Here is a 24256-nt window from a genome sequence, read left to right on the forward strand (position 1 = left end):
ATGAACACAAAAGTAAAAAGCAGAATACTGGTACATCTCTGTGCCATAATTAGATACAAACAAAGAAAAGTTCTTAAATAAATTCAAAGCCTTTGCTCAATGCTTAGCATTTTACAAAACAATCCATTAGAAAGTAGAAGCAATCACCAAGACTGATATTATATCTTTTCAATAATGACTTATTTACATAGATATAACTCCCATTTTTCCAAACGCTTTCCAAATCTAATATGAGAAATGCAGATTCTCACAAATCCTTTCATTTTCATAGCATTCAATAGGTTTAGCATCCATATGTAATGCATGGTATTTTGGGAAACAGCCTTCATTATGTTTCCCATATTTTTGTTTTCTTTATTTTTGTTATCTTTCTTTATTTAGAGACATCTAATGTGTTTGCACAACAGAATGATTTTACCAATTAAAAATTCGAAGTGCAAGACTGTTTAAATATAATTAATGTAAAACTGAAACCATGAATATAAGAAGGTTATATCTAAAAACATAAAATCAAGAAGAAACACATTTTTCTGCTCAACAAAAAGCAATTCAGTAAAGGAACATCCAAAACAATTTCACAAGGACACATCTTTCATAGTCTGTGTGAGCCAGAGAAACTCTTTTTCATAATTCCAACTAACTTTGTGTCCCTCAGTAATAGAAAATAAAGATCACAGCCTTTGTTCTCTCTATACAATAGTAATAGCTCAAATATTTTTCTTAACTTCATATAATGTTTGTGCCCATTAGACAATGTGATCTCGAAATCAAATAGTCACTTGGAACTTAAATACAATCCTTTTCCTATTGAGTAAAAATGCAACCTTTCTTTCCCCATCTAGAACAGATAGCATATTTTATGACCTTTCTTAAATTGGCTTGCTGAAAATCTTAAATAAGGCATAGCTATTAAAATAGTCTGATTATTCCCTTGCAAAAGCAAAGTATATCTTACTAAATTATATTTAGTTCTGGAAATTTTCACAGGGTTTTTGAGTGTTCAATTTATGGAAAGGGAAAACTTATTTCAGTGTATTTTAAATTGGCAAAACTGTATGACGTACCTGGAAAGTAATCATATTTCAAAAGAGATAGCCAGGACAAAACTATCATTGGAGCCTAGGGAAAAATAAAGTTTGGTTTAGTTTATGAAATTACATTGTATTAAATTAGTTAAATGCAATTATTAGAATTACTTCTCAAGATTCCAATATCTTCTTTTACATTTATAATGTAATAAAATATATTGGAACCTAGGGAAGGAATTCTAAAGAAATTTTAATAATTTACAGATTACATTACATTATTTATTATTTCTAATGTAATATAGTTGTAAACATTGTAAATGGCAATGTTTGAAGGGGGTTGGGGGAATTTGCAAGTCACCCTAAATATGTTTAGTATAAACACTTATTTAAAAGCTATTACAGTTCATATTTTTAGAATATTTTCTAAAATTAAAATGATCTTTATCATTGTATGAAATATTTAGAGCTCTACCATTAGTGTTTGAAAAAAGTTTCATTATTATTACTTATTATGAGGCAAATTTAGTTGAGTGCTAGTTTGGAATGTTCAAAACTCAAAATTCCCTCTGTTCATATCACCGTCGTGATTTGATTCAATCAATGAAGTTTGTTGACTTCTACAAGATAGGTTGTAGAAACCTAGACTGTGAAAGGTTTTAAAAAAAGAAAAGCTTTTTCAGTGCAGAGGCATTTCTCTCAATTTATAGAAATAAAAACAGATGCAGTTGACATGATCCTTTTAACACAAAGTTAATGATTCATTCACAGGAATGCTGTAAAAGGCAGAAGGATCAACTATGTGAAAAATTTGATTATTTGTACGCAATATTGGAAGAACGAAAAAGTGAGATGACACAAATAATCACTCGGAGCCAAGAGGAGAAATTGGAACATGTCCGGTCTCTGATAAAAAAGTATGCAGATCACTTAGAGACAGTATCAAAACTGGTGGAATCAGGCATCCAATTTATGGAAGAGCCAGAAATGGCTCTATTTTTACAGGTATGTTGCAGAAAAGATTTTTTTAATGAGAATATACCATTATACATCTTCTAATTAAATCCTCCCTTGTGCTAAATCTCTTAGAGGAAAATGTCTTTTCCTTAGCATTTTTCTTAGCATTCCTCTTAGCACTATGGAAAGTGCAATTTGAATTTTCACCATGTACTTCTCAAATGTAAGTTTTATAGAATATCTACCTGTGTAGTACTTTTCATATTCAATCTAAAAATTGTATTTTAGGATTTACGGTACTTTCTTAAAGTGGGAGAAAATGGATAAACAGAGAACAATTACAGGGAAATATGATTTTCAAAGTGAAAAACAAAGGATGTATTTGAGATGACACTTATCCTAGGGTTTTTAAATGAAGATAATAAAAACCCTTTGGAACATAATACAGCATACTGTATAGGGAAATAATTAGATTATATTGTGTTTTATGTCAAAGTGACCCAATTTTACTCCAAAATTAAGTTTAAATTTTAATTTTAATTGATAACGAATTTTCTCCTGAACAGTTTATATTTTAATCTGTAGAATCAGATGGTTCTTATTGAATTAGAATTTCTTAATTTGTGAAGATCATCTTCAAGTTCCTTCAGATTTTGCAGAGACAGTGTATTATATTAGATATTAGATTATATTAGAGCATGTATCTTTATTTTTAGCTGGGTGCTCTCCCAACCAGAAACTTAGAATTTAATAATTCATTCTGTTAAGTACATCAGGTAAATTGAATATAAATAGCCTGGTATTTCCCAATATAAAAAATGCACTAATCCTATACTCCTGTCAGTTTATAATTGATGCATATTTCAGTCATTACTCTATAGTGCAAATGAAGCAAGAATCATGGCTACAGAGCACTTTGTGATATTAGATTATTGCTTAACCCAAGGAACAAAATGATTTGCTGTTCTGTGTTGAACTAAATGTTCAGGCTGTGAACAGCAGACAGGACAAACCATAGCAGCTTGTAATCTTTATGGGCACGATTTTAGAAACGTGTACATCAGTGTATAACAGGGATGGGGAACATATAATTGTTTATATGTTGTCACAATATATGTCTTATAACTCTTAACAACCATTGCAGCTATGCTAACTGTAGTTTTGAAAGTTTTAATTTAACATCAAGGGGGTCTCTTGTTTCCCAATGTGGCCTAGAGAAATTAAAATATCTTTCTGGATCAAAATATACTTTCTAGTTTGGTTTACCTCAAGGGGTCCACTTTTGCATTATCTTGATGGAATATCTTGTTATGGTTAGAATTCCAGCTATTATTTGTTAAAAATATATTCTAACATGTTATACATGAATGAACTTTAAACCTGCATGTTGAAAAGAAAAGGAAGAAGTTATTAAATAACATATTTTATTGGCTATATTTTGTTTTTCACAGAATGCTAAGGCATTGCTACAAAAGTAAGTAAAGATGTGTTACCATTTTCATCATCAATCTACAATTTTTAAACTCTTCAGTTGCAAAATAATGCAAATGTCACAATGATGTTTCTATTTTAGAATTACTGAAGCTTCTAAAGCATTTCAGATGGAAAAAATAGAGAGAGGCTATGAAAATATGACCCACTTCACAGTCAATCTTAATAGAGAAGAAAAGATTATTAGAGAAATTTACTTTTACAGAGGTAGGTTTCCCTTTTTAAAAAAGCTTATTTTCCTTTTAGCTGTGAAACATTCAATTTTTGTGAAGACAACTTGTCACAAAAATAATTGAAAGACCTTTTTGACATTCTGCAAAAGTGAAAGATATATTTTACATGTCTAATAATCAAAAGTAAACTCATGAAGACTAAGATTGTATGATGAAGTATATGGGTTTTTTCCCCCATAGAATCTGAGCTTTGGCATTAGTGTTGTAAATCTTTCAAGATTCCAACATTCAGTGTACATCAAAGCTATTAACCTCTGTCTGATCTGTTTATATGACTAGCAGAACCTTAGCAATGATTACCAATAGTGATTCATGATAGAACATTTCTTTGAATAAAGGTAGTTATCAAGCTTGATTATGTTTATTTATATACCCAAAAGATGTTAATTACTACCAATGTTATACTGAGAAATATTGACAGGTTATTTATGTGTGTGCACATGTGTATCTATGACCATGTATATGAATTTGTATACAGTAGCCAGTAGTATTTATCTAGTATTTACAGTCATTGTAAAGAAAGAATGTCAATTTTGTTGATAGTCAAAGTTCCTGGAATCTTATTGAAAAAAGTGATAATAGAAAGCTTCTCATTCTCCATTCTAACCTTGTTGTATTCATAAATATAGTGATAAATGAAGAGTGAAAAACAAAAGTGTAAACAACTATTTTAAATAAAATTTTGGAACAAATATAGTCAAGATAGAAGGGCAACTTTTCTATCAAGATAAGGTAAATTCTGTGGTGCTATGCCACCCTAAAATAATGTATTTGTGTGACCCCATTACTTAATTTGAGACACAACACTATGTGACAAGTTGAGCTCCTGTTCTTGCCTCAGCTCCTGCCAACCTAGCAGTTTGAAAGCATGCAAATGCAAATAGATAAATAGGTACCACTTCAGTGGGAAGGGAACAGTATTTAACCACATTTATATTAGTTAGACCAAAAGCAGCTCAAGTTCACAAATACATCTTTTATCAGAACTTGGTATTTTGTGCTCTTATTGAAATATTTATCACCAGAAAGGTGAAGCTGGACCCAGTATTTATCGTATAACAAAGTCAGTTCAGAATACCCTTTCAGAAAAACAAGAGTACTGAATGCTAACAAACCTTTTCCACATAGTCCTGAGATAGTTGTATGCATCATATCATGTCATACTCATTGTAGAACACAATTTCATTTCAAAACTTTGATCCAATAAGGTACAAAGATCAGCCTAGTTGTGAGCGTTTCAGGAAAGAGGTGGAACTGTATCCTTTAGCTTCTTTGCTACATTATGTTTCTGTTAAGTAATTTTCCTCAATATATATTTCAGTACAAACAGGAGGCAGGTTGGGAAGAGGGATTATTTACATATGTATAGCACAGAAAGTTTGAGGGCAAGGGGAGTCATTTTCCTTCCCTTTTTATACACAAATAGTTATAAGCATATGTTGGCAATCCCATATGTCTAATATATTCTTAAATTGTTCCATTGGAGACCTTCTTTATTTTAAGTAACATACAATTGCAAAGATTTATCCATTGACATTCTGACCAATGACCATATCCTGGCCATAATTGCACTTCCCACTTTTCCTAGGAATAAAGGACTCAGTGACAAACATCAAAGGACTCAGGACTGAAAGTCAAAAGCCTGCCATGATAGTTTGTCCACTCTCTGCACAAGCTACTTCCTCTTATTCTGCTCTTATTATTAGATGAATAGTTTCTGCTTCTTAAAAAAAACAATGTGCTAACCATTCTAGGAAATCTCAAAGTCCTTTGGGAAGGTTTCACAGAAAAACAAGTTGTTAATTTTATTATGTGTTGAGAGAAACAACTATGAACAGGAACTGATACAAAAATACTATTCTTCTCTGTGTTTTTTGATGCAATTCAATTCCTTTAATAGGGCCAGAGACAAATATTCCTGCTTAGAAAAGGGTAAACCAGAACCTTTAGAACCAAAGATTCTCTATTAACAAATTTTATTTTAGAGGAAACCAATTAGTGTATTTTCCCTTGTATGTTACAATAGAAGAAGAGGATGAGGATGAAGAAGATGCTATAGAAGGGAAAACACCAGATGAAATCCACACTGAATCATCAGGTGAAGAAGATGAAATAGCTGAACAAGCATCATCTCAGCAACTTCAACAGGATATTGCATTGAAAGACACACTAGCAGTATCTCAGAGTAACCTGGCACCATCATTACCTTCTAACCTACTAGTTAATACTCCCACTACAGCAAAACAGGTAACTAATATTCTCATATCAGTTATGTTAAATATTTTATCACTTTGTCAATCCCTTTATTAATTAAATATGCTAATTCATTAGACCAGTCTTCCCCAATTTTTGGTACTTTGAGTGTGTTGGTCTACAATGCCTACAAATTTCTTGCTCTCTAGTAAATTTGGGGAATTGTCAATCAACATATTCTTACCCTGAAGGTTGCAGTAGGTAAAGAGATGAGTGAAAACCTGGAAACTTCATCTAAAGCAAGTGGAATGATTTTCTGCATACAGAAGGCCACCATTGGATGCAGCCCTTAACATTTTACTTAGCTCATACTAAGAAAATCCAATTGCAATAGAAAATAAACCTCACCTAGCCTTGCCATTTTCTGATACAGTTAAAACTATAATTCCTGTTAATGTCATTTTAAATAAAGCCGTAACCTATTGCCTAGAACAAATAAAAATCAACAGAGGCTTTAAAAAGTAGCATTATGTAAAATAAAGCTAACATAAAATAATTAATAAAACAACTAGTAGAATTCAGAATTTAACAAAAAGATTTAAAGCTTAAGTGTTTTTTTTAACTTTGGCTACAGATGGTGTATTTACCAAACAACTACCAAGCTGAGTTTACCGTTTCCTTGGTATGAACTTTAATTACCCACTGCTGAGTTAAAAGTGTTATCCCTCATCCTTGAATTGGCAGAAAATTATACTGGCTCGACCTTGACTGTATCCATTACCGATTCCTGTCCTGCCTCTATTTCTTCTATTTCAAATCACTGAAGTCACCTGCATTCCTTGCATGTAATGGGAAGTGATAGCTAGCAGATTTTACATTTTTTTTAAAAATGTCTTCATTAAATTCAAAAACCAAAATTAAAATATAAACCAACATAAAAGGAAAAATGGAAAGAGAATAACAGGACAAGTTAAAAAGTGACCAAAAAACACCTATCAAATAAATATATAACAATAGTGACCCCCAACCTTTTTCTGTACTGATAATAATACAATACAACAATCTCTAAGTGTAAATAAATAATACCAGTACTTAAAATATCCTAAAATACTAACACTTAACATTCTAAAGAACCAATATTCATAATACATTACTCACTTAATTTTAATCTAAGGTATTGTATATTGTCAATAAGAACAACCATATAATTCTAAATCCACAATATTTCTCTGGTCATAAATTTACACTCTTGAGGCTGCCCTTGTGTGGTGTTGGAATAAGGTAGAAAGCACTCATGGATAGGGCCAACATGAAGCAAACTGCATGGGGTGACAATAGAAAAAGATGTTGCCAGGACAAGTTTGTGTGATGTGTTCTGTTCTGTTCTGTTATGGTTGGGGATAAGAATAGAAAAGCCCTAAGATCTGCTGCATATTTAAGTAATCAATAACCTTAGTTTAGAATTTCAAGTATAGAAAACTAAAATGTAAGTTTTCATTATGCTGCCCTTTCAGAGAGAAAGATTATTATTGTACAATTGTATCACAGCGGCCAGTTGTTTCGCCGGATTTGGCATTGGTTACTAGTCGGGCCCCACCCAGGGGCCTAGGACGTCGTAACGTATTTTCGTAATATGCGTGCAGATCCAAGTAGTGCGGCTTTTTGCATTTGACTGATGGTGATTTTGTCAATTTTTAACTGTTTTAAATGTAATTCCAGTGCTTTTGGAATAGCACCCAGTGTGCCAATTACCACTGGAATTACCACTGCTGATTTGTGCCATAGTCGTTGAATTTCGATTTTTAAGTTATTATTTTGCGATTTTTTCATGTTCCTTCTCGGCGACCCTGCTATCACTGGTATTGCAATATCTATGATTGTAACCTTGTTTTTCTCAAACAGTGTGATGTCTGGTGTATTATGTGCCAGTATTTTGTCCGTTTGTATACGGAAATCCCACAAGATCTTGACCATCTGATTTTCGGTGACTTTTTCAGGCTGATGTTCCCACCAGTTTGTTGCTGTTTTAATATTATAATTTTTGCACAAATTCCAATGGATCATTTGTGCTACTGAATTGTGCCGCAATTTATAATCAGTCTGCATGATTTTTTTACAGCAGCTGAGTATGTGATCAACAGTTTCATCAGCTTCTTTGCAAAGTCTGCATTTGGCATCATCAGAGGATTTTTCGATTTTGGCCTTAATGGCATTTGTGCGGATAGCTTGTTCTTGCACAGCCAGGATTAGTGACTCTGTTTCTTTCTTTAATGAACCTGTTGTTAACCATAACCAAGTTTGTTCACTGTCCACTTTATCTTTTATTTTTTCCAGAAATTGGCCATGCAGTGCTTTGTTCTGCCAACTCTCCATTCTTGATTTTATCACATGTTTTCTGTATTCTTGTTTCGTCTGTTGGGCCTTCAGTAGATTTTTGTTCTTTACTTCGATTAATAGATGTTCTTGGCTTTCTTTTAAATAATCAGCCAGTGCATATTTTTCTTCTTCAACTGTTTGCTTCACTTGTAATAATCCTCTGCCTCCTGATTTTCGGGGCAGATATAGTCTATCAGTATCACCACGTGGATGTAAACTGTAGTGCATTGTCATTAGTTTCCTGGTTTTTCGGTCCAAAAGGTCCAAATCAGCTTGTGTCCAGTTAACTATACCAGCTGTGTATCTTATAACTGGTATTGCCCAGGTATTTATGGCCTTGATTGTATTTCCACCATTCAATTTAGATTTCAAAATTTTCCTAACTCTGTTGGTGTACTCTCGCCTGACAATAGTTTTTACTTCTCCATGCTTGATGTTATCCAACTGCAGAATGCCTAAGTATTTGTAGGCTTCATTTTCTTTGCATTTAATTAATTGGCCATTGGGCATTTCAATTCCCTCACATGCAGTGATTTTGCCCCTTTTTATGGATATAGTGGCGCATTTTTCCATGCCAAACTACATTGAAATATCGGTACTGAATACTCGAATTGTGTTTGTCAATGATTGGATTTCTATTTCTGACTTTCCATAGAGTTTTAAATCATCCATATATAGTAAATGCGAAATTTTTTCAGCTTCTTTGGCTGTTTGGTAGCCTAATTTCATTTTTTTTTAAGATTACTGATAGTGGGATCATTGCGATGATGAAGAGAAGAGGTGAAAGTGAATCACCCTGGAAAATTCCTCGCTTGATATTAACCATTCCATAGATCTCATTCCCTACTGCCAACTCAGTTCTCCATTGTTTCATCGCCTTTTCAGTAAAGGATGTAATATTTTTGCTAATGCCAGTTGTTTCTAATCATTTTATGATCCAACTATGTGGCAGTGAGTCAAATGCCTTTTTGTAATCAATCCAGACCATATTCAAGTTCGTTTTTCTGTTCTTACAATTTTCTAATATCATTTTATCAATTAGGAGCTGATCTTTGGTGCCCCTGCTCCTTCTTTTGTTGCCTTTTTGCTCTACTGGCAAGATGTTGTTTGTTTCCAAATAATCCATCATGTTATCTGCAATAATGCCTGTGAGTAATTTGAAGGTTGTTGCCAAGCATATTATTGGTCTGTAGTTTTCAGGTGTTGTTCCTTTAGTTGCATCTTTCTGAATCAAGTATGTTTTTCCAGTTGTCAACCATTCATTAATTTGGCCCTTTTGTAAAATTTCATTCAGTTGCCTGGCCAATATTGCATGTAAACTGGTCAGATATTTGAGCCAGAAACCATGTAATTGGTCCTTTCCAGGTGATGTCCAATTCTTTACCTTTTTAACTCGATTTTTGACCATCTTAGTTGTTATTTCTAATACTTGCATTTGTTTGTTGCCAATGCTTTTCTCAAAGTCATGTATCCACTTTGCTTCCTTGTTGTAGTCCTTTGCATTTTCCCACAATTCTTTCCAGAATTCAACTGTGGCCTGTTTTTCTGGTTTTTCACTTTTGGTGTCACCATTCACATTAAGACTTTGATAAAAACGCCGTTGGTCTGATTGAAATTGCTGATTTTGTTTATATTGGATGATTCGTGCCTCATATCTTTCAATTTTTCTAGCTGTTGCTGTTATCTGCTGTTTTACAATCTCTACAGCTTCATTGATGTTTCTTGTATCCAATCTATATCTTCTGATTAGCCGATCTATGATTTTGTTGTTTTTAAGCCGTTGCTCATGCATGTTCTTTAAGTTACTAGCATCTGCCCTTAATTTTTTGATTTTTTGTTCTAAACGGATTTTTCACTTTGGCTTTGATGCTTTTTCTGTTGTGTGACTAGGTACTTTAATTTTAATGCCTAGTTCATTAGTGACTATTACAGCTGCGCTGTACATTAACTGGTTTGTTTCCAACATGGATCCCGGTTCAATTGTTGAAAACACTGCATTAACCATTTTCATGATAGAGGCCAAAATTTTCTTAGGCACAGTTTTTAGTGATGGTAAACGTTGCCTTTCCTCATGAAGCAAAAAATGCTCCATGATCTTATCCTTCAATTCTTTTTGTTTTTGAGTTAGTTCATCAGTTGGTTCAGTGATAACTGGTTCTAGTGGTGGTGATGTTATTTCCTCCCCGAGAGCTTCTTCTGGGAGTTCTACTATAATGTCTTTAGTTGTGTCTTGAATATCAGTTATTTCCGCTTGTGATATTGTTTTTTGGGTTTTGCAGTTTGCCTGAATTTCCTCATGTTCAACTTCACTAAATACTTTATTCCGTATAATAAATCACCTTTGATCTGCTAGTCGTTGTTCACTAACATTTGAATCTGGATATTGTTGTTTCCATAAATCATTATTATTATTGTTGTTGTTGTACAATTGTATCACAGCGGCCAGTTGTTTCGCCGGATTTGGCATTGGTTACTAGTCGGGCCCCACCCAGGGGCCTAGGACGTCGTAACGTATTTTCGTAATATGCGTGCAGATCCAAGCAGTGCGGCTTTTTGCATTTGACTGATGGTGATTTTGTCAATTTTTAACTGTTTTAAATGTAATTCCAGTGCTTTTGGAATAGCACCCAGTGTGCCAATTACCACTGGAATTACCACTGCTGGTTTGTGCCATAGTCGTTGAATTTCGATTTTTAAGTCCTGGTATCTTGTGATTTTTTCATGTTCCTTCTCGGCGACCCTGCTATCACCTGGTATTGCGATGTCTATGATTGTGACCTTATTTTTCTCAACCAGTGTGATGTCTGGTGTATTATGCGCCAGTATTTTGTCGGTTTGTATACGGAAATCCCACAAGATCTTGACCATCTGATTTTCGGTGACTTTTTCAGGCTGATGTTCCCACCAGTTTGTTGCTGTTTTAATATTATAATTTTTGCACAAATTCCAATGGATCATTTGTGCTACTGAATTGTGCCGCAATTTATAATCAGTCTGCGCGATTTTTTTACAGCAGCTGAGTATGTGATCAACAGTTTCATCAGCTTCTTTGCAAAGTCTGCATTTGGCATCATCAGAGGATTTTTCGATTTTGGCCTTAATGGCATTTGTGCGGATAGCTTGTTCTTGCGCAGCCAGGAGTAGTGACTCTGTTTCTTTCTTTAATGTACCTGTTGTTAACCATAACCAAGTTTGTTCACTGTCCACTTTATCTTTTATTTTTTCCAGAAATTGACCATGCAGTGCTTTGTTCTGCCAACTCTCCATTCTTGATTTTATCACATCTTTTCTGTATTCTTGTTTTGTCTGTTGGGCCTTCAGTAGATTTTTGTTCTTTACTTCGATTAATAGATGTTCTTGAGTGTCTTTTAAATAATCAGCCAGTGCATGTTTTTCTTCTTCAACTGTTTGCTTCACTTGTAATAATCCTCTGCCACCTGATTTTCGGGGCAGATATAGTCTATCAGTATCACCACGTGGATGTAAACTGTAGTGCATTGTCATTAGTTTCCTGGTTTTTCGGTCCAAAAGGTCCAAATCAGCTTGTGTCCAGTTAACTATGCCAGCTGTGTATCTTATAACTGGTATTGCCCAGGTATTTATGGCCTTGATTGTATTTCCACCATTCAATTTAGATTTCAAAATTTTCCTAACTCTGTTGGTGTACTCTCGCCTGACAATAGTTTTTACTTCTCCATGCTTGATGTTATCCAACTGCAGAATGCCTAAGTATTTGTAGGCTTCATTTTCGTTGCATTTAATTAGTTGGCCATTGGGCATTTCAATTCCCTCAGATGCAGTGATTTTGCCCCTTTTTATGGATACAGTGGCGCATTTTTCCATGCCAAACTGCATTGAAATATCGGTGCTGAATACTCGGACTGTATTTGTCAATGATTGGATTTCTATTTCTGACTTGCCATAGAGTTTCAAATCATCCATATATAGTAAATGCGAAATTTTTTCAGCTTTTTTGGCTGTTTGGTAGCCTAATTTCATTTTTTTTAAGATTACTGATAGTGGGATCATTGCGATGATGAAGAGAAGAGGTGAAAGTGAATCACCCTGGAAAATAATTATTATTATTATTAATTAGTTTTGTATGCCACCTACTCTCGGAAGACTCCGGGCGCTTACAATAAAAAGGGAGGGGGGATATAAAAACAATAAATAAACAGTTTAAAATTGCAACAACATCCACAACTTGGAATGGGGCTGGACAATTCAACACCTCAGGCCTGCCGGAACAGCCAGGTCTTCGTTGCTTTACGGAAGGCCGGAAGGTAGTAAGGGTCCGAATCTCAACGGGGAGATCATTCCAGAGGGCCGGAGCAGCAACAGAGAAGGCCCTCCCCCGGGGGGTCGCCAGTCGACACTGACCGGCCGATGGAATCCGGAGGAAGCCTAGTCTGTGCGATCTAATCAGTCTGTGGGAGGTAATTGGCAGGAGGCGGTCTCTCAGGTAGCCAGGTCCAATGCCATGTAGGGCTTTAAAAGTAACGACTAGCACTTTGAAGCGTGTTCGGAGACCAATAGGAAGCCATTGCAGCTCACGGAGGATAGGTGTAACGTGGGTGTACCTAGGTGCACCCACAATCGCTCGCGCGGCTGCATTCTGGACTAACTGAAGTCTTCGAACACTCTTCAAGGGCAGCCCCATGTAGAGCGCATTACAGTAATCCAGTCTTGAGGTGACGAGGGCGTGAGTGACTATCCAAAGGGCCTCCCAGTCCAGATAGGGTCGCAATTGGTGCACCAGGTGAACCTGGGCAAAGGCCCCCCTGGTCACAGCCTACAAGTGCTGTTCTAGAGTCAGCTGTGCATCCAGGAGGACTCCCAAATTGCGAGCCCTCTCTGAGGGGCGTATAATTTCACCCCCCAGGGTGAGAGATGGAATATCTGGACCATCTTTGGGAGGGAGCATCAATAGCCACTCAGTTTTGTCGGGATTGAGTGCAAGCTTGTTCATTCCCATCCAGACCCTGACAGCCTCCAGGCACTGGCACATCACTTCTACCGCTTCACTGAGTTGGCACGGGGCGGACAGATACAATTGTGTATCATCCGCATATTGATGGTATTTAATCCCGTGGCAGCGTATGATCTCACCCAGCGGCTTCATGTAGATGTTAAATAGGAGGGGGGACAGGACCGAACCCTGCGGCACCCCATAATTGAGGGGCCAAGGGGTCGACCTCTGCCCTCCGACCAACACCGACTGCGACCTGTCCGAAAGGTAGGAGGAGAACCACCGAAGAACGGTGCCTCCCACTCCCACCTCACGCAACCATCGCAGAAGGATACCATGGTCGATGGTATCGAAGGCCTCTGAGAGGTCAAGGAGCACTAGGATAGAGGAGTGACCCCTATCCCTGGCTCGCCAGATATCATCGATCAGCGCGACCAAAGCCTAAAACCGGACTGAAAGGAATAAGATGGGAAGAAATGGAGGTTAAAAAAAAACCCACCTCAAATAATTTGCATTCTATTTTTTCTTTTCTTTTTTAATCTTTCCTACTAAGGATGAAATTGTACATACTACTACAGCACAGCCTGCAGGATTAGTAGAGACTGGACTACAGTCAAATGGAGACTCATCCGATCCCTTGTTCTACCCTAGTTGGTATAAAGCATCACCACGACAAACAAGCAATTCAACTCCAGCTCCATTGACCGAGAGTAGGCAGGTAGGGCCTTCCATTCCTGTAGAAGGGAATGTCAAGAAGACAGAGGTTCCAGAAGCAGCTTCTGCAAATACAAATTCTGCTGTGTGTGGTAAGGAAGTTAACCCATCTACAGATATTTCACAGGTTAGTATAATTATTTGAATATGTTGCATTCAAACATGATTTTCGATGAAATAGTACCTCTAAGAAGGAAATTATGTTAGTACCTCGTTAACTCTAATATATGCCAGTTCAGTCACATAGAATTCCAATGAAATCTTAAAAGAAAATTGGAGAAGGAAGGCTACAGTCTTAGACATAGATACTGTTTTGTAAATTTTTACATCAAGTGTAGTATATATAGTACTTATATATGCTGGCTTTTAAAAGATAGTGCACCCTTTCTTGATGTAATACTCCTAAAAATACCAAGAGAAACTAGGAACTGTCATCTGACACCTCTAGAAGACATGGGCATTCACAAGAGAAGGCAATGACATCAAATGTATCATGATATCAATGTGCAATTGAAGCCAGCGATGTGGTGCCAGCAATCTGATTTGTGTCTTTCATACAATGATGCTTATGACATTCTTGCTTATTGTGCAATACCTTTACTGGTCAGCATTATTTTGGGATTAGCTGACTAAGCAATTTCCTCACTTATAATTTATAGTGCCATTGAAATACCTCTGTGCATACATATAAGTAGTAAACACAACACTAGCTGAGTGACACTGGCCAATGCTACAAAGTTTTAATAAAGAGGCGCCCCTAATCAAACACTTTACAAAAATTTACATATATTAGCTTCAGTTTCCAAGGCACATAGTTGAAGAGGCTGTCCTCCAACAAACTCCAGATCAGGGGAATTTAGAGATCAGTAACTGCCATCACCCCCACCCCTGTGCAAAAGAAGCTTGCTTTGGGTCTCTGGTTTGCACTATCCTCTCTGACCAATTTGCATCACTTTTAGAAAGGAGGACAGTTTTAAGCTGCTACTCTTTTATGCTTGGGCAAGAACTGAAGTTGCAACAGCAAGTAGGAAAATCAAGATTATGTCTTGATTATGGGGTCTCCGTTGAAATGCTTGCCTTGAGAGTTATCTGATAGTTCTGACAACAGAAGCCACTTTTATTTGCAGTCTATGTAAAACAGATATACACACACATACATACACACACACAGACAGATACACACACGATCCTATCAATCAAGGTAACCTGCATTGTAGATTAAAACCTGGCTGGGATCTCGAGAATGTGCAAATGGTTCTATGAAATCAACAGATCTTTAAATATGAATTTCAGAAATACAGCCATCCTCTCTCCAGAAAATTCTACACAGGAAAATTATATGGGAATTCTGGGGAAAAATGATTTCCATATTGAGGAGCCATGGTAGTGCAGTGGTTGGAATGCAGCATTCTAACTCTGTCCATAGCCAGGAGTTTGATCCTGGACAGCTCAGCCTTCCATCCTTCCGAGATCAGTGAAATGAGGATCAGATAGTTGGGGACAATGTATTTGTAAACCACTTAGTGTCCTGTAAAGCACTATAGAGCAGTATATGGTCTACATGCCATGGCTATATAAATAAAAGCTATCTCAATAAAAGCTTTGAAAACAGTTCTAAGATTATGCAAAAAGGCAGGTGGAAAATGAAGGTATATAATTCAAATTTATGGTATTCATGAAAATACATTTTTTTCATTCGAATCATGTGTTTATGTTTAAATTAGACAAATTAAGTAACTTTGCCCAGCTGATTATGTATCATGAATTCCAGTTGTGCAATCATGTTAATCACAAAACTGGAAAATACTTACTTAATTCTTTCCACATTTTATATTATTTATATCATGATGATTGAAACCTCATTTTCTTCCCTATTGTTAGTAGCAATATAAAAAACACAATGAGCTTTGAATCAGATATAGATATAATCAGAAAGCAGTAAGCACATAGGTGGGATTTATATATGTGCTTAACTGCGTATCACTCCACAAGAAGATGATAAGGATGTAGCTTTCACCAGTTCCTTTTATTCTTTGCAATTCACCAGACTACTAAAATATTGTTCTGGAGACTTTCTCACCCTCTAAAACACTATTGAAAGTACTTCTGGAACTGAACAGAGCTTTAGCAGATCCTGGATTAAGCAGGGGGTTGGACTAGATGTCCTCTAATATACAGTACATGATTCTGGGGGGGAAAAGCAAAATATACTTTCCCATCATTTTCCTCAAATGGGCAGCATCCCTTGGATTCAATTGGCTCGTTATGTGGAAGGAATAATTTTCATTGTCAAATTGGCATGTTTGGATCTAACCTATGAAATAACTAATGGTATTAAGAGAAAATCACACTGAGTTCAGAGAGGTTTATTTCAGAAAAAAAATTATTGGATTGAAGTGTAATTTAGCACATTTGCAAATATATGGTAATGCCTGTGACACTGATGGTATCTGAAAATCATGACTTAATAAAATCAGCTGCTTTTGTAATCGAAAGTTAACATTTCATCTTCACTAATTCCAAGCAAATCTCCTTATGTAGTTCTCAAATGAGAGACTTCTGCGGAGACAAAGCTCCAAACTCCCTGTGCAATTACTAAATTATTATAAACTCATTTATTGTCTGGGTGAAGATCTTGAGACCTATTACTTTAAATGATTCACTAATAGTCCGTTTGTGTAGGGCAGATAAAGATTAAGATAAAATATAATTCAGCAGCCAATCTTTAATCTTATCTGTTTGCATCATTATACTTCATGCCAGAGGATTTCAGAGCCAGGAACAGAGCAGGGTACCAAGTCACCACTATGGATAACCTCTGGTAAAAAAAAAGAAAAGAAAAAGAAAACCAACAATATCTGTTCAGCTATGTCTGCTACCATTACAGGGTTCCCTTGCCCAAAGCAAAGGTGTTTTGTTCCTCCAGACCTACCCGAGAGTATTGAAAGCAGAGCCACTTACTTTCCTAGCCCTAAGACATGCTGGTGTCAGTACTATTTGGCAGATGAAGTGGCTAGTCACTATGCTACTGGTGGACATTGGTCTCCTCAGAGTGGGGCACTGACAGCTTTTGCCCCAAATAGTCTGTTTTCAGGTACAGCCCCTTTACTGCATTGAATTTACTTTTATTTACTTATTAAACGTATATGCTGCCAACCACACTATCCAAGTGATTCTGGCCAGCTTACAATGTAGCACAGTATATAATTATACATTTTATTGGTGCTTACGAAATTGCCATATAAATGTGTTAGGACCCTGCCATTGCAAAGCTCTGAATCAAGATCCTACTGAGGTCAGAATTGGGAGTCATACAGAGCTCAGGAGGAACTTTTTGTGAGGAAGGAAGCCTTTTGTAGGAGTGTCTGTTCAGAAGGCCCACATTTTCAGTTTGGGTGAGTGGATTTAAACTATAAGCCAAAGTCAAACAAACCACAATAAGGGTCATTTCAGTTAAGTTGAGGGTCTGTCAGTGGCATGGAGTCAGCTCACTCCTATTCGGAAAGCTCACCCTAATCACTGCTGAATGCCTCAGTCTGTGCCAGCATTTTAATTTCTTTAGCTGAAATTGGGGCAGGCAAAGACTGAATAAGATATTCTAAATCGGGAGTCTTTATTGTTGCCTGACATTTTAGTTTGTACATACTTCTAACAAGGACTAATCTGGCACAAAGTTTACTTGATATTGCTTGTATAACCCACCTGGCATTTTAAAAAACTGGGCACAATGTATACTGAGAGTGGGATGTCTTCTTCACCTGGCTCAACAGTTATGAGCAGATGATTTTGGTGACATTGGTGAAATCATGTTTTATTATTTCCTCACAGGGGTTGACATTCTGCATATCAGTTTTGGCTTTTCTTATCTTACTGCACCATATCTGGAATCAGATTCAGTACATGGTTTTTACTTTGAGGGGTAGGAACTGTTTTGTTTTATCTCAACTAACAGCACCAGTCTTTTCTCTAGCAATGCCTGCAGGTAGTTTAAGAAACAAAGATCCCATTTTTTTTCATCTAAAAGGACCATACTATCATGTCATTAATGCTATAAAGCTTTTCATCCTCATCTTTCCCTCCTCTGAAATGTTATCCTGGATGTTACACCGCATGATTAAAAAATGAGACCTTGTAGTGAAAGAGAAAATAAAATACATTGGAGATCCCTTATTAATCCCACAGACATATATTTTAGCATTTCTGGAGATTTTTTAAATGGTGGACATGGTGCAATTTCCACATAAATAAGCACCTTCATGATTGCTTATCCCAAATGTATGCAAATTATTCTCAGCAGAGAAGGCCCAAGACGCAACATTATTTCTCCTTTATTTTTTCTCGTCATGAAAAAAATATATTTCAAACCAGAAAGAGGGGACCGCGTGATTAAAATTATTACTGGGTTCACACATTACACTAACTACATTATGGCTTAGCATGTTAAGTGAACCCAATCAACATATCCTTGCTCCCTGATTTTAAACCTAATCTTCTCCTTAGTACACTCATTTAGTATAAGTAGGAGGTTTCCTATCAAGGGAAGTATTAAAGGATGTTGTCCTTTGCATGCATTTCACATTCCCATATGTGTGCCACCTGATTTCCCTCCAAATTTTAAAGATCAGTTTTCTGTTATAGTAACCATGAAATCATATTGTCACTATACTTTACTGATTTTCCATTGGAAATTGGAGATCAGCTTATGTGGGATTTTCTGACCATCTCCCATTCAAATATTAACCAGCCTAGACATCTGTGCAACATTACAACACAGAGAGAAAAGGGACAGAGCTTGCAACACAATGCTGAAACACTGCTTATGTGACTCTGACCTTCCTTGCCAGTCAGATGTTGTTGGTTGTTAGGACAGGTCCCTGGAGACACTAATGTTCTGTTTTGGGGCTTCCGGGGAGGGACTTGCCATCGTCGGCAGCTTAACGGAGCTGCCCCCAGATTCCTGGTTCATTATCTATTTAATATCTATTAGATATCTCTTTTTTCAGGCAAGAAAAAAGCAGAGAGCGACTCAGTCGGTACGAGTCTTCTTTGAAGTTTGCAGTTTGTTTGTTTTTGGCTGCAAACGGAGGGGGAGAGTCAGCCAAGGCTGAGTCATTTACTCCAGCCAGAAAATCTTAGCTGTTTTTTTTTACAGCGCAAGGCAAGAAACCCCCCCCCTGGACAATTTTTGTAACTACGTTATTGAAATTAATACAGGCAGAGACCGAACTTGAGAACTTTATTTTTTTTTCCTACCAAAAATCCCAGTTTCAATGTGATAAAAAAATCCCTTTGTGTAATTGGTTCTAAGATGGCGATCTTGTAGCTTTCGCATTTGTATATTTTTAGCTTCCTGGCACAGCCGACAGAGAGAAAGATCAAAGGTATTGCCTGATAGCATTCTCCGACTAATTAACATTGTTTCCTTGAAGACCTACCAAGAATTTCTTTTTCCTTTTCTTATCAATTCTTAAAAGCTGTTAAGCCTCCTTGTTAATATAGAGATATTTTAAACACAGATGAATATGAACTGTTACATTACAATGCTAATTTTTTGAGACGTGCTTTGTTACAACGCTCTTTTTTGAAATCTTTTGAAAAAACCCTATGAACAAATAAAGGGGGGACTCAACACTTTCTTCTCTTGCAAGTTACATAACGGGCCAGCAGAGTTCGAGTAATTCTTGACTAATTGTTTGAAATAATGGCACCAAAATCAAAGTCGGGGAGACGTCCTTTTAGCAATACACCTCATGCATTTGGCATGAAGTCGCAGCCTTTACCTTCTACGCCCCCTACTGGAGATTTGCTAACGAAAGAATTTCTTTTTGAGACACTTAGAGAATTCAGAGAGGAGATAAAGCAACTTATTACAGACTTTTGTGACAAGTTTGATACTAAGATTGCTAATACAAAGGAAGACATGATAGGACTTGTAACTGTATTGACAGAGTATGTTGCTGGAATGGAAGATAAGCTAGAGCTTCTGGAGGAAGCCAATACCAACTTGACATCCAAAATCGAAGTGATGCAACAAAAAGTTGAAAAAGCTGGAATGGAAGATAAGCTAGAGCTTCTGGAGGAAGCCAATACCAACTTGACATCCAAAATCGAAGTGATGCAACAAAAAGTTGAAAAAGCTGGAATGGAAGATAAGCTAGAGCTTCTGGAGGAAGCCAATACCAACTTGACATCCAAAATTGAAGTGATGCAACAAAAAGTTGAAAATACAGAAAAACAAATTGTTATGATAAATTATAAAAAGATGGAGTTTGCATTAAGAATCGGGGGACTGCGTGAAAGGGAACAGGAGAACCTGAAACAGATTTTCTCAGAGGCCTTCAGTCGTCTGGTGGGAAGACCGGGAATCAACTTTGATTGGCAGATTGAAAAAATTTACCGCCATAATTCTTGGACGGCAAAACAGAGACAGCTCCCTCAAGATGTAATCATATATTTTGCTACAAGAGAGTCTAGAAATAGGATACTACAAAAGTCTTATAATACCAAGCTACAAATTGGCGGACAGGATTTGATTGTCTTCAAAGAAATACCACCCCAAATGTTAAGAGCCAGGAGAGATTACGCTTTTCTAGTGGAAGAACTCAGAAACCGTCAGATACAGTATAGATGGGATGTGCCATTTGGTATTATAATTACACTTGGTGAGCAAAAATATCATCTCAACTCTGTATGGGAAGCCCGAGATTTCTATCATAAGACCCTGAAGGTGGAACATTCTGAATCATTTGGATCCGGAGAAAGACAACGAGAAGGACAAGATAAACAACAAATTATACAACCACAAGATGGAAAGCATCATCTTTCCTTCCCGGTAGGGCAAGGGATCACAGAACAAGGACCTAGCGGTACGACTACCAGACAAATGGGGAAATAAGGCAGACTGCAACAACTTTAATAGTTATTGGCCATTGATTACATGGTCAATACTTTGTGACTTCTGTCATGCAAAAGAAAAGTGACATAGTTGCATACTGAAGAAAAGATATTGACTTGATGGATAATTATGAACTTTTATATAAATTACTGATGATTTATTTTCTGGGGCGAAGAGGACGGAGATTGTGGTGGGGGTTCTTTTGGATCATGGCCCAGTTTGGATGGAGTTGGGAAGGGTAGTGTAGGTAAGAAGATCTTGGAGGTCGAATGGGAGCTATTTTGATATGAAAAGTATATTAATGATTGTAAAAATTGCTATCTGAATATCATGTTCGGAATATGAATAAGGGCATATTTAGGGAATTTCTAGGCGACCCAAGAAAAGCATATATGAGAGGAGTACTAATGAATATAAAAATATATATGTATATATATGTACGTATATATATATATATACATATATATGTGTGTGAAGGTGTGTATATGTATATGTATATGTATATGTATATGTATATGTATATGTATATGTATATGTATATGTATATGTATATGTATGTGTATGTGTATGTATATGTATATGTATATATATGTATATGTATATGTATATATATGGATACAAATAAAGGCAAAAAAAAAGAGTTGGAAGAGGAAATCAAAAGAAAAATTCAAAATGTATCTAAATTGTGTTATAGAGGAAGGAGGCACAAAGGGAACAAAATTAATGGGTTTGGAAATAGACAGAACAAAGCAAACTGTTTAAATTTGTGTAATGGTGAGAAGCTGAGTTTAATGTATACGAACAATGTAAACTGTTCATTATGGGACTAAGAAACTCCAGATAGTTTATGTTTAACATTAGTAATAACTTAAACTGTTCAAAATTTGGGTAACAGTAAGAAGCTGAGCTCAATGTTGAGATATTTTAGACTGTGATTGTTAAAATGCTATACCGTGTACGGGCTCTGGGAAGTCGGGGGGAGGGAAGGGAGGGAGGGCTCTGGGGGGAGGGGGAGGGGGGAAATACAATATGTGTTAAATTCTAAAGTACATGATTGCACTTGTATACTGTGGCTTTTTAATGTTAGTGTTAAAACAGAACAAACCGAATATATTGGAAGGTAATAGAAGTATACCGAAGGGAGGAGCTGAGTGAAAGAAGAAGGAGGGTGGAGAGGGGGAGAGAGAGGAGGAGGAGAAGGAAGGGAGGGAATGGATTAAGAGAGGGAGTGATAGGGTTAGGGTTAGATAGAGGGGGAGGGGAAGTAGGTGTAGAGGGGTATGTGAGAAGGAAGAATGAAAGTTGGAGGGGGTTGAAAGAGGGTGTATGGTGGGTCAAGGTGGTATATTGGGTTTGTATTTTAGGGGGCATTTTCTATATAAGTGAGGGCTGTGTTTATTACTCAATGATATATGCCCCGGTTATGCACAGTAGACATGTGATTGTATAGAATGAAATGGAAATAAAAATATTATGTAAAAAAAAAAAACTAATGTTCTGTTTTATGGCAAGAATTGAGTAGAAGCAATTCCTTCAGATGCTCTTTGATGCTGATATTTGGTGGCTTGGTCCATTTTAAAAAAGATTAGGAAGTCTACCCTGTTTCCCTGAAAATGTCCTTCCCGGATAATAAGCCAATTGGGGCTTTTGAGCGCATGCACTAAAATAAGCCCTCCGCTGAAAATATTGCAACACAGCAGCAGCCATGAGGTGACCACACTTGCCGCCTCCTTCACCTCAAAAATAAGAAGACCTCCCCGAAAATAAGGCCAAGTGCTTATTTCAGTGGTCAAAAGAAAATAAAGCTCTGTCTTATTTTCAGGGAAACACGATAGATGGAGGTTTTTTTTCTACCATGCCCTTCATTTTTTTAAAACCTTCATGCATTTAATTAACTAGTTTTGTCCCAAAGGTGCTTTTTCAAGAGTCAACTGGTCTTTCTGGTTTTTCTTTAAAGTCATTTCACTTCTCATCCAAGAAGCTTATTCAGCTCTGACGTCTTCATTTGCCGCTTGAAAAAGCACCTTTGGGACGACCATAACCTGGATGACTGAGAATCTCCAAAGACATTTAACTAGTTTTACTTAATAATCTTTGCAGGGTTGCTAAATATTTATCACTGTTTGGTAGTCTTTTGGCTAGTCCTAACAATGATACTATTTTATCATCACCAAATATTTTCATGTACCTGAGCAAGAAAATATTTTAAAATGTTTATAGCATTTCAGAATTTTATTGTGCTATGGTATTGCTATTGGAGACTCAATTCAACTTACATTAATATTTTGTGCTCCTTCGCAGTTTTTGCAACTTTTGGACTTTCTAAAGATAGGTGGAAAGTGGAGAGCGAGGGGGGAGGGGGGAGGGGGGAGAGATAAAGAGGGAGAGAGAGAGAAAGAGATCTCCCAAAATGCAGCTTTTGTATTCTGTTATCTTGAAATCGATGAAGCTTAATAGCTGATGATTCCACAGTTCAACCCATAGATAGATAGATAGATAGATAGATAGATAGATAGATAGATAGATAGATAGATAGATAGATAGGAGAGATAGAGATAGAGATAGAGATAGAGATAGAGATAGAGATAGAGATAGAGATAGAGATAGAGATAGAGATAGAGATAGAGATAGAGATAGAGATAGAGATAGAGATATAGGTATATGCATATATGTGTGTGTGTGTATGTGTGTATGTATGTATGTATGTATACACACACACACACACACACACACTGGAATAATAAATTCCTAGACATGTAGCTTTATGAATAGCGATCTCATGCCAGAAATAAACCCAGAAAAAAACATAGTTCCAATGGAAGAGAATACATGCACACACACACCCCACACACACAGATATATATGACCCAAAAAAACCCAACATCTTAAGAAACCCCAAAGACAAGATCCAGCTAGAAAACCAAGGACTCTATGAAATACCATGCAAAATCTGCCCAGACACATACATTAGACAAACTAATAGGAGAATAAATGCATGCATCACAGAACACAAGAACGCAGTCAAAAAAGAAGAAAAAACTTCCTCCCTCTTCCAGCACCTTAAAGCAACAGGATATGAAATTGATTTTGAAAGAACCAAATTAATCTCCAAAATTGAACACTTCAACAAGAAAATAATTATGGAAGCCATCGAAATAGAGAAACACCCCCACAACATGAATAAACATGACAATACCTCCCTCCTACCAGACATCTGGAAACTAGCCCTAGTCAACAAATGAGTCCCAGCCACGAAAACTGACACCGCACCCAGAACAACACAGGACGCAACCACCAATCGCCCTCACCAGACTCAAACCCATCCCATAGACCAAATACAACCACCATCCAGAAGCCAAACCATGGCGGCATCACCAACTGCTGCACTCCCCTCTGACCCCCA

The 24256-nt window shown here is 36.6% G+C and overlaps 1 protein-coding gene across 1 annotated transcript in view; it reads left to right on the top strand.

Annotated features, from left to right (window-relative positions):
- Positions 1-24256, top strand: part of TRIM55 (tripartite motif containing 55) — a 47209-nt gene that overhangs the window by 9141 nt on the left and 13812 nt on the right. The window contains exons 5-9 of the mRNA XM_032223122.1: positions 1797-2030; positions 3434-3456; positions 3556-3680; positions 5733-5953; positions 13798-14085. Coding sequence (XP_032079013.1) covers positions 1797-2030; positions 3434-3456; positions 3556-3680; positions 5733-5953; positions 13798-14085 — 891 coding nt within the window. The remainder of the gene's footprint in view (positions 1-1796; positions 2031-3433; positions 3457-3555; positions 3681-5732; positions 5954-13797; positions 14086-24256) is intronic.

This window comes from Thamnophis elegans, chromosome 8 (assembly GCF_009769535.1).
Source record: "Thamnophis elegans isolate rThaEle1 chromosome 8, rThaEle1.pri, whole genome shotgun sequence".
In the NCBI taxonomy this organism is placed as follows: domain Eukaryota; kingdom Metazoa; phylum Chordata; class Lepidosauria; order Squamata; family Colubridae; genus Thamnophis; species Thamnophis elegans.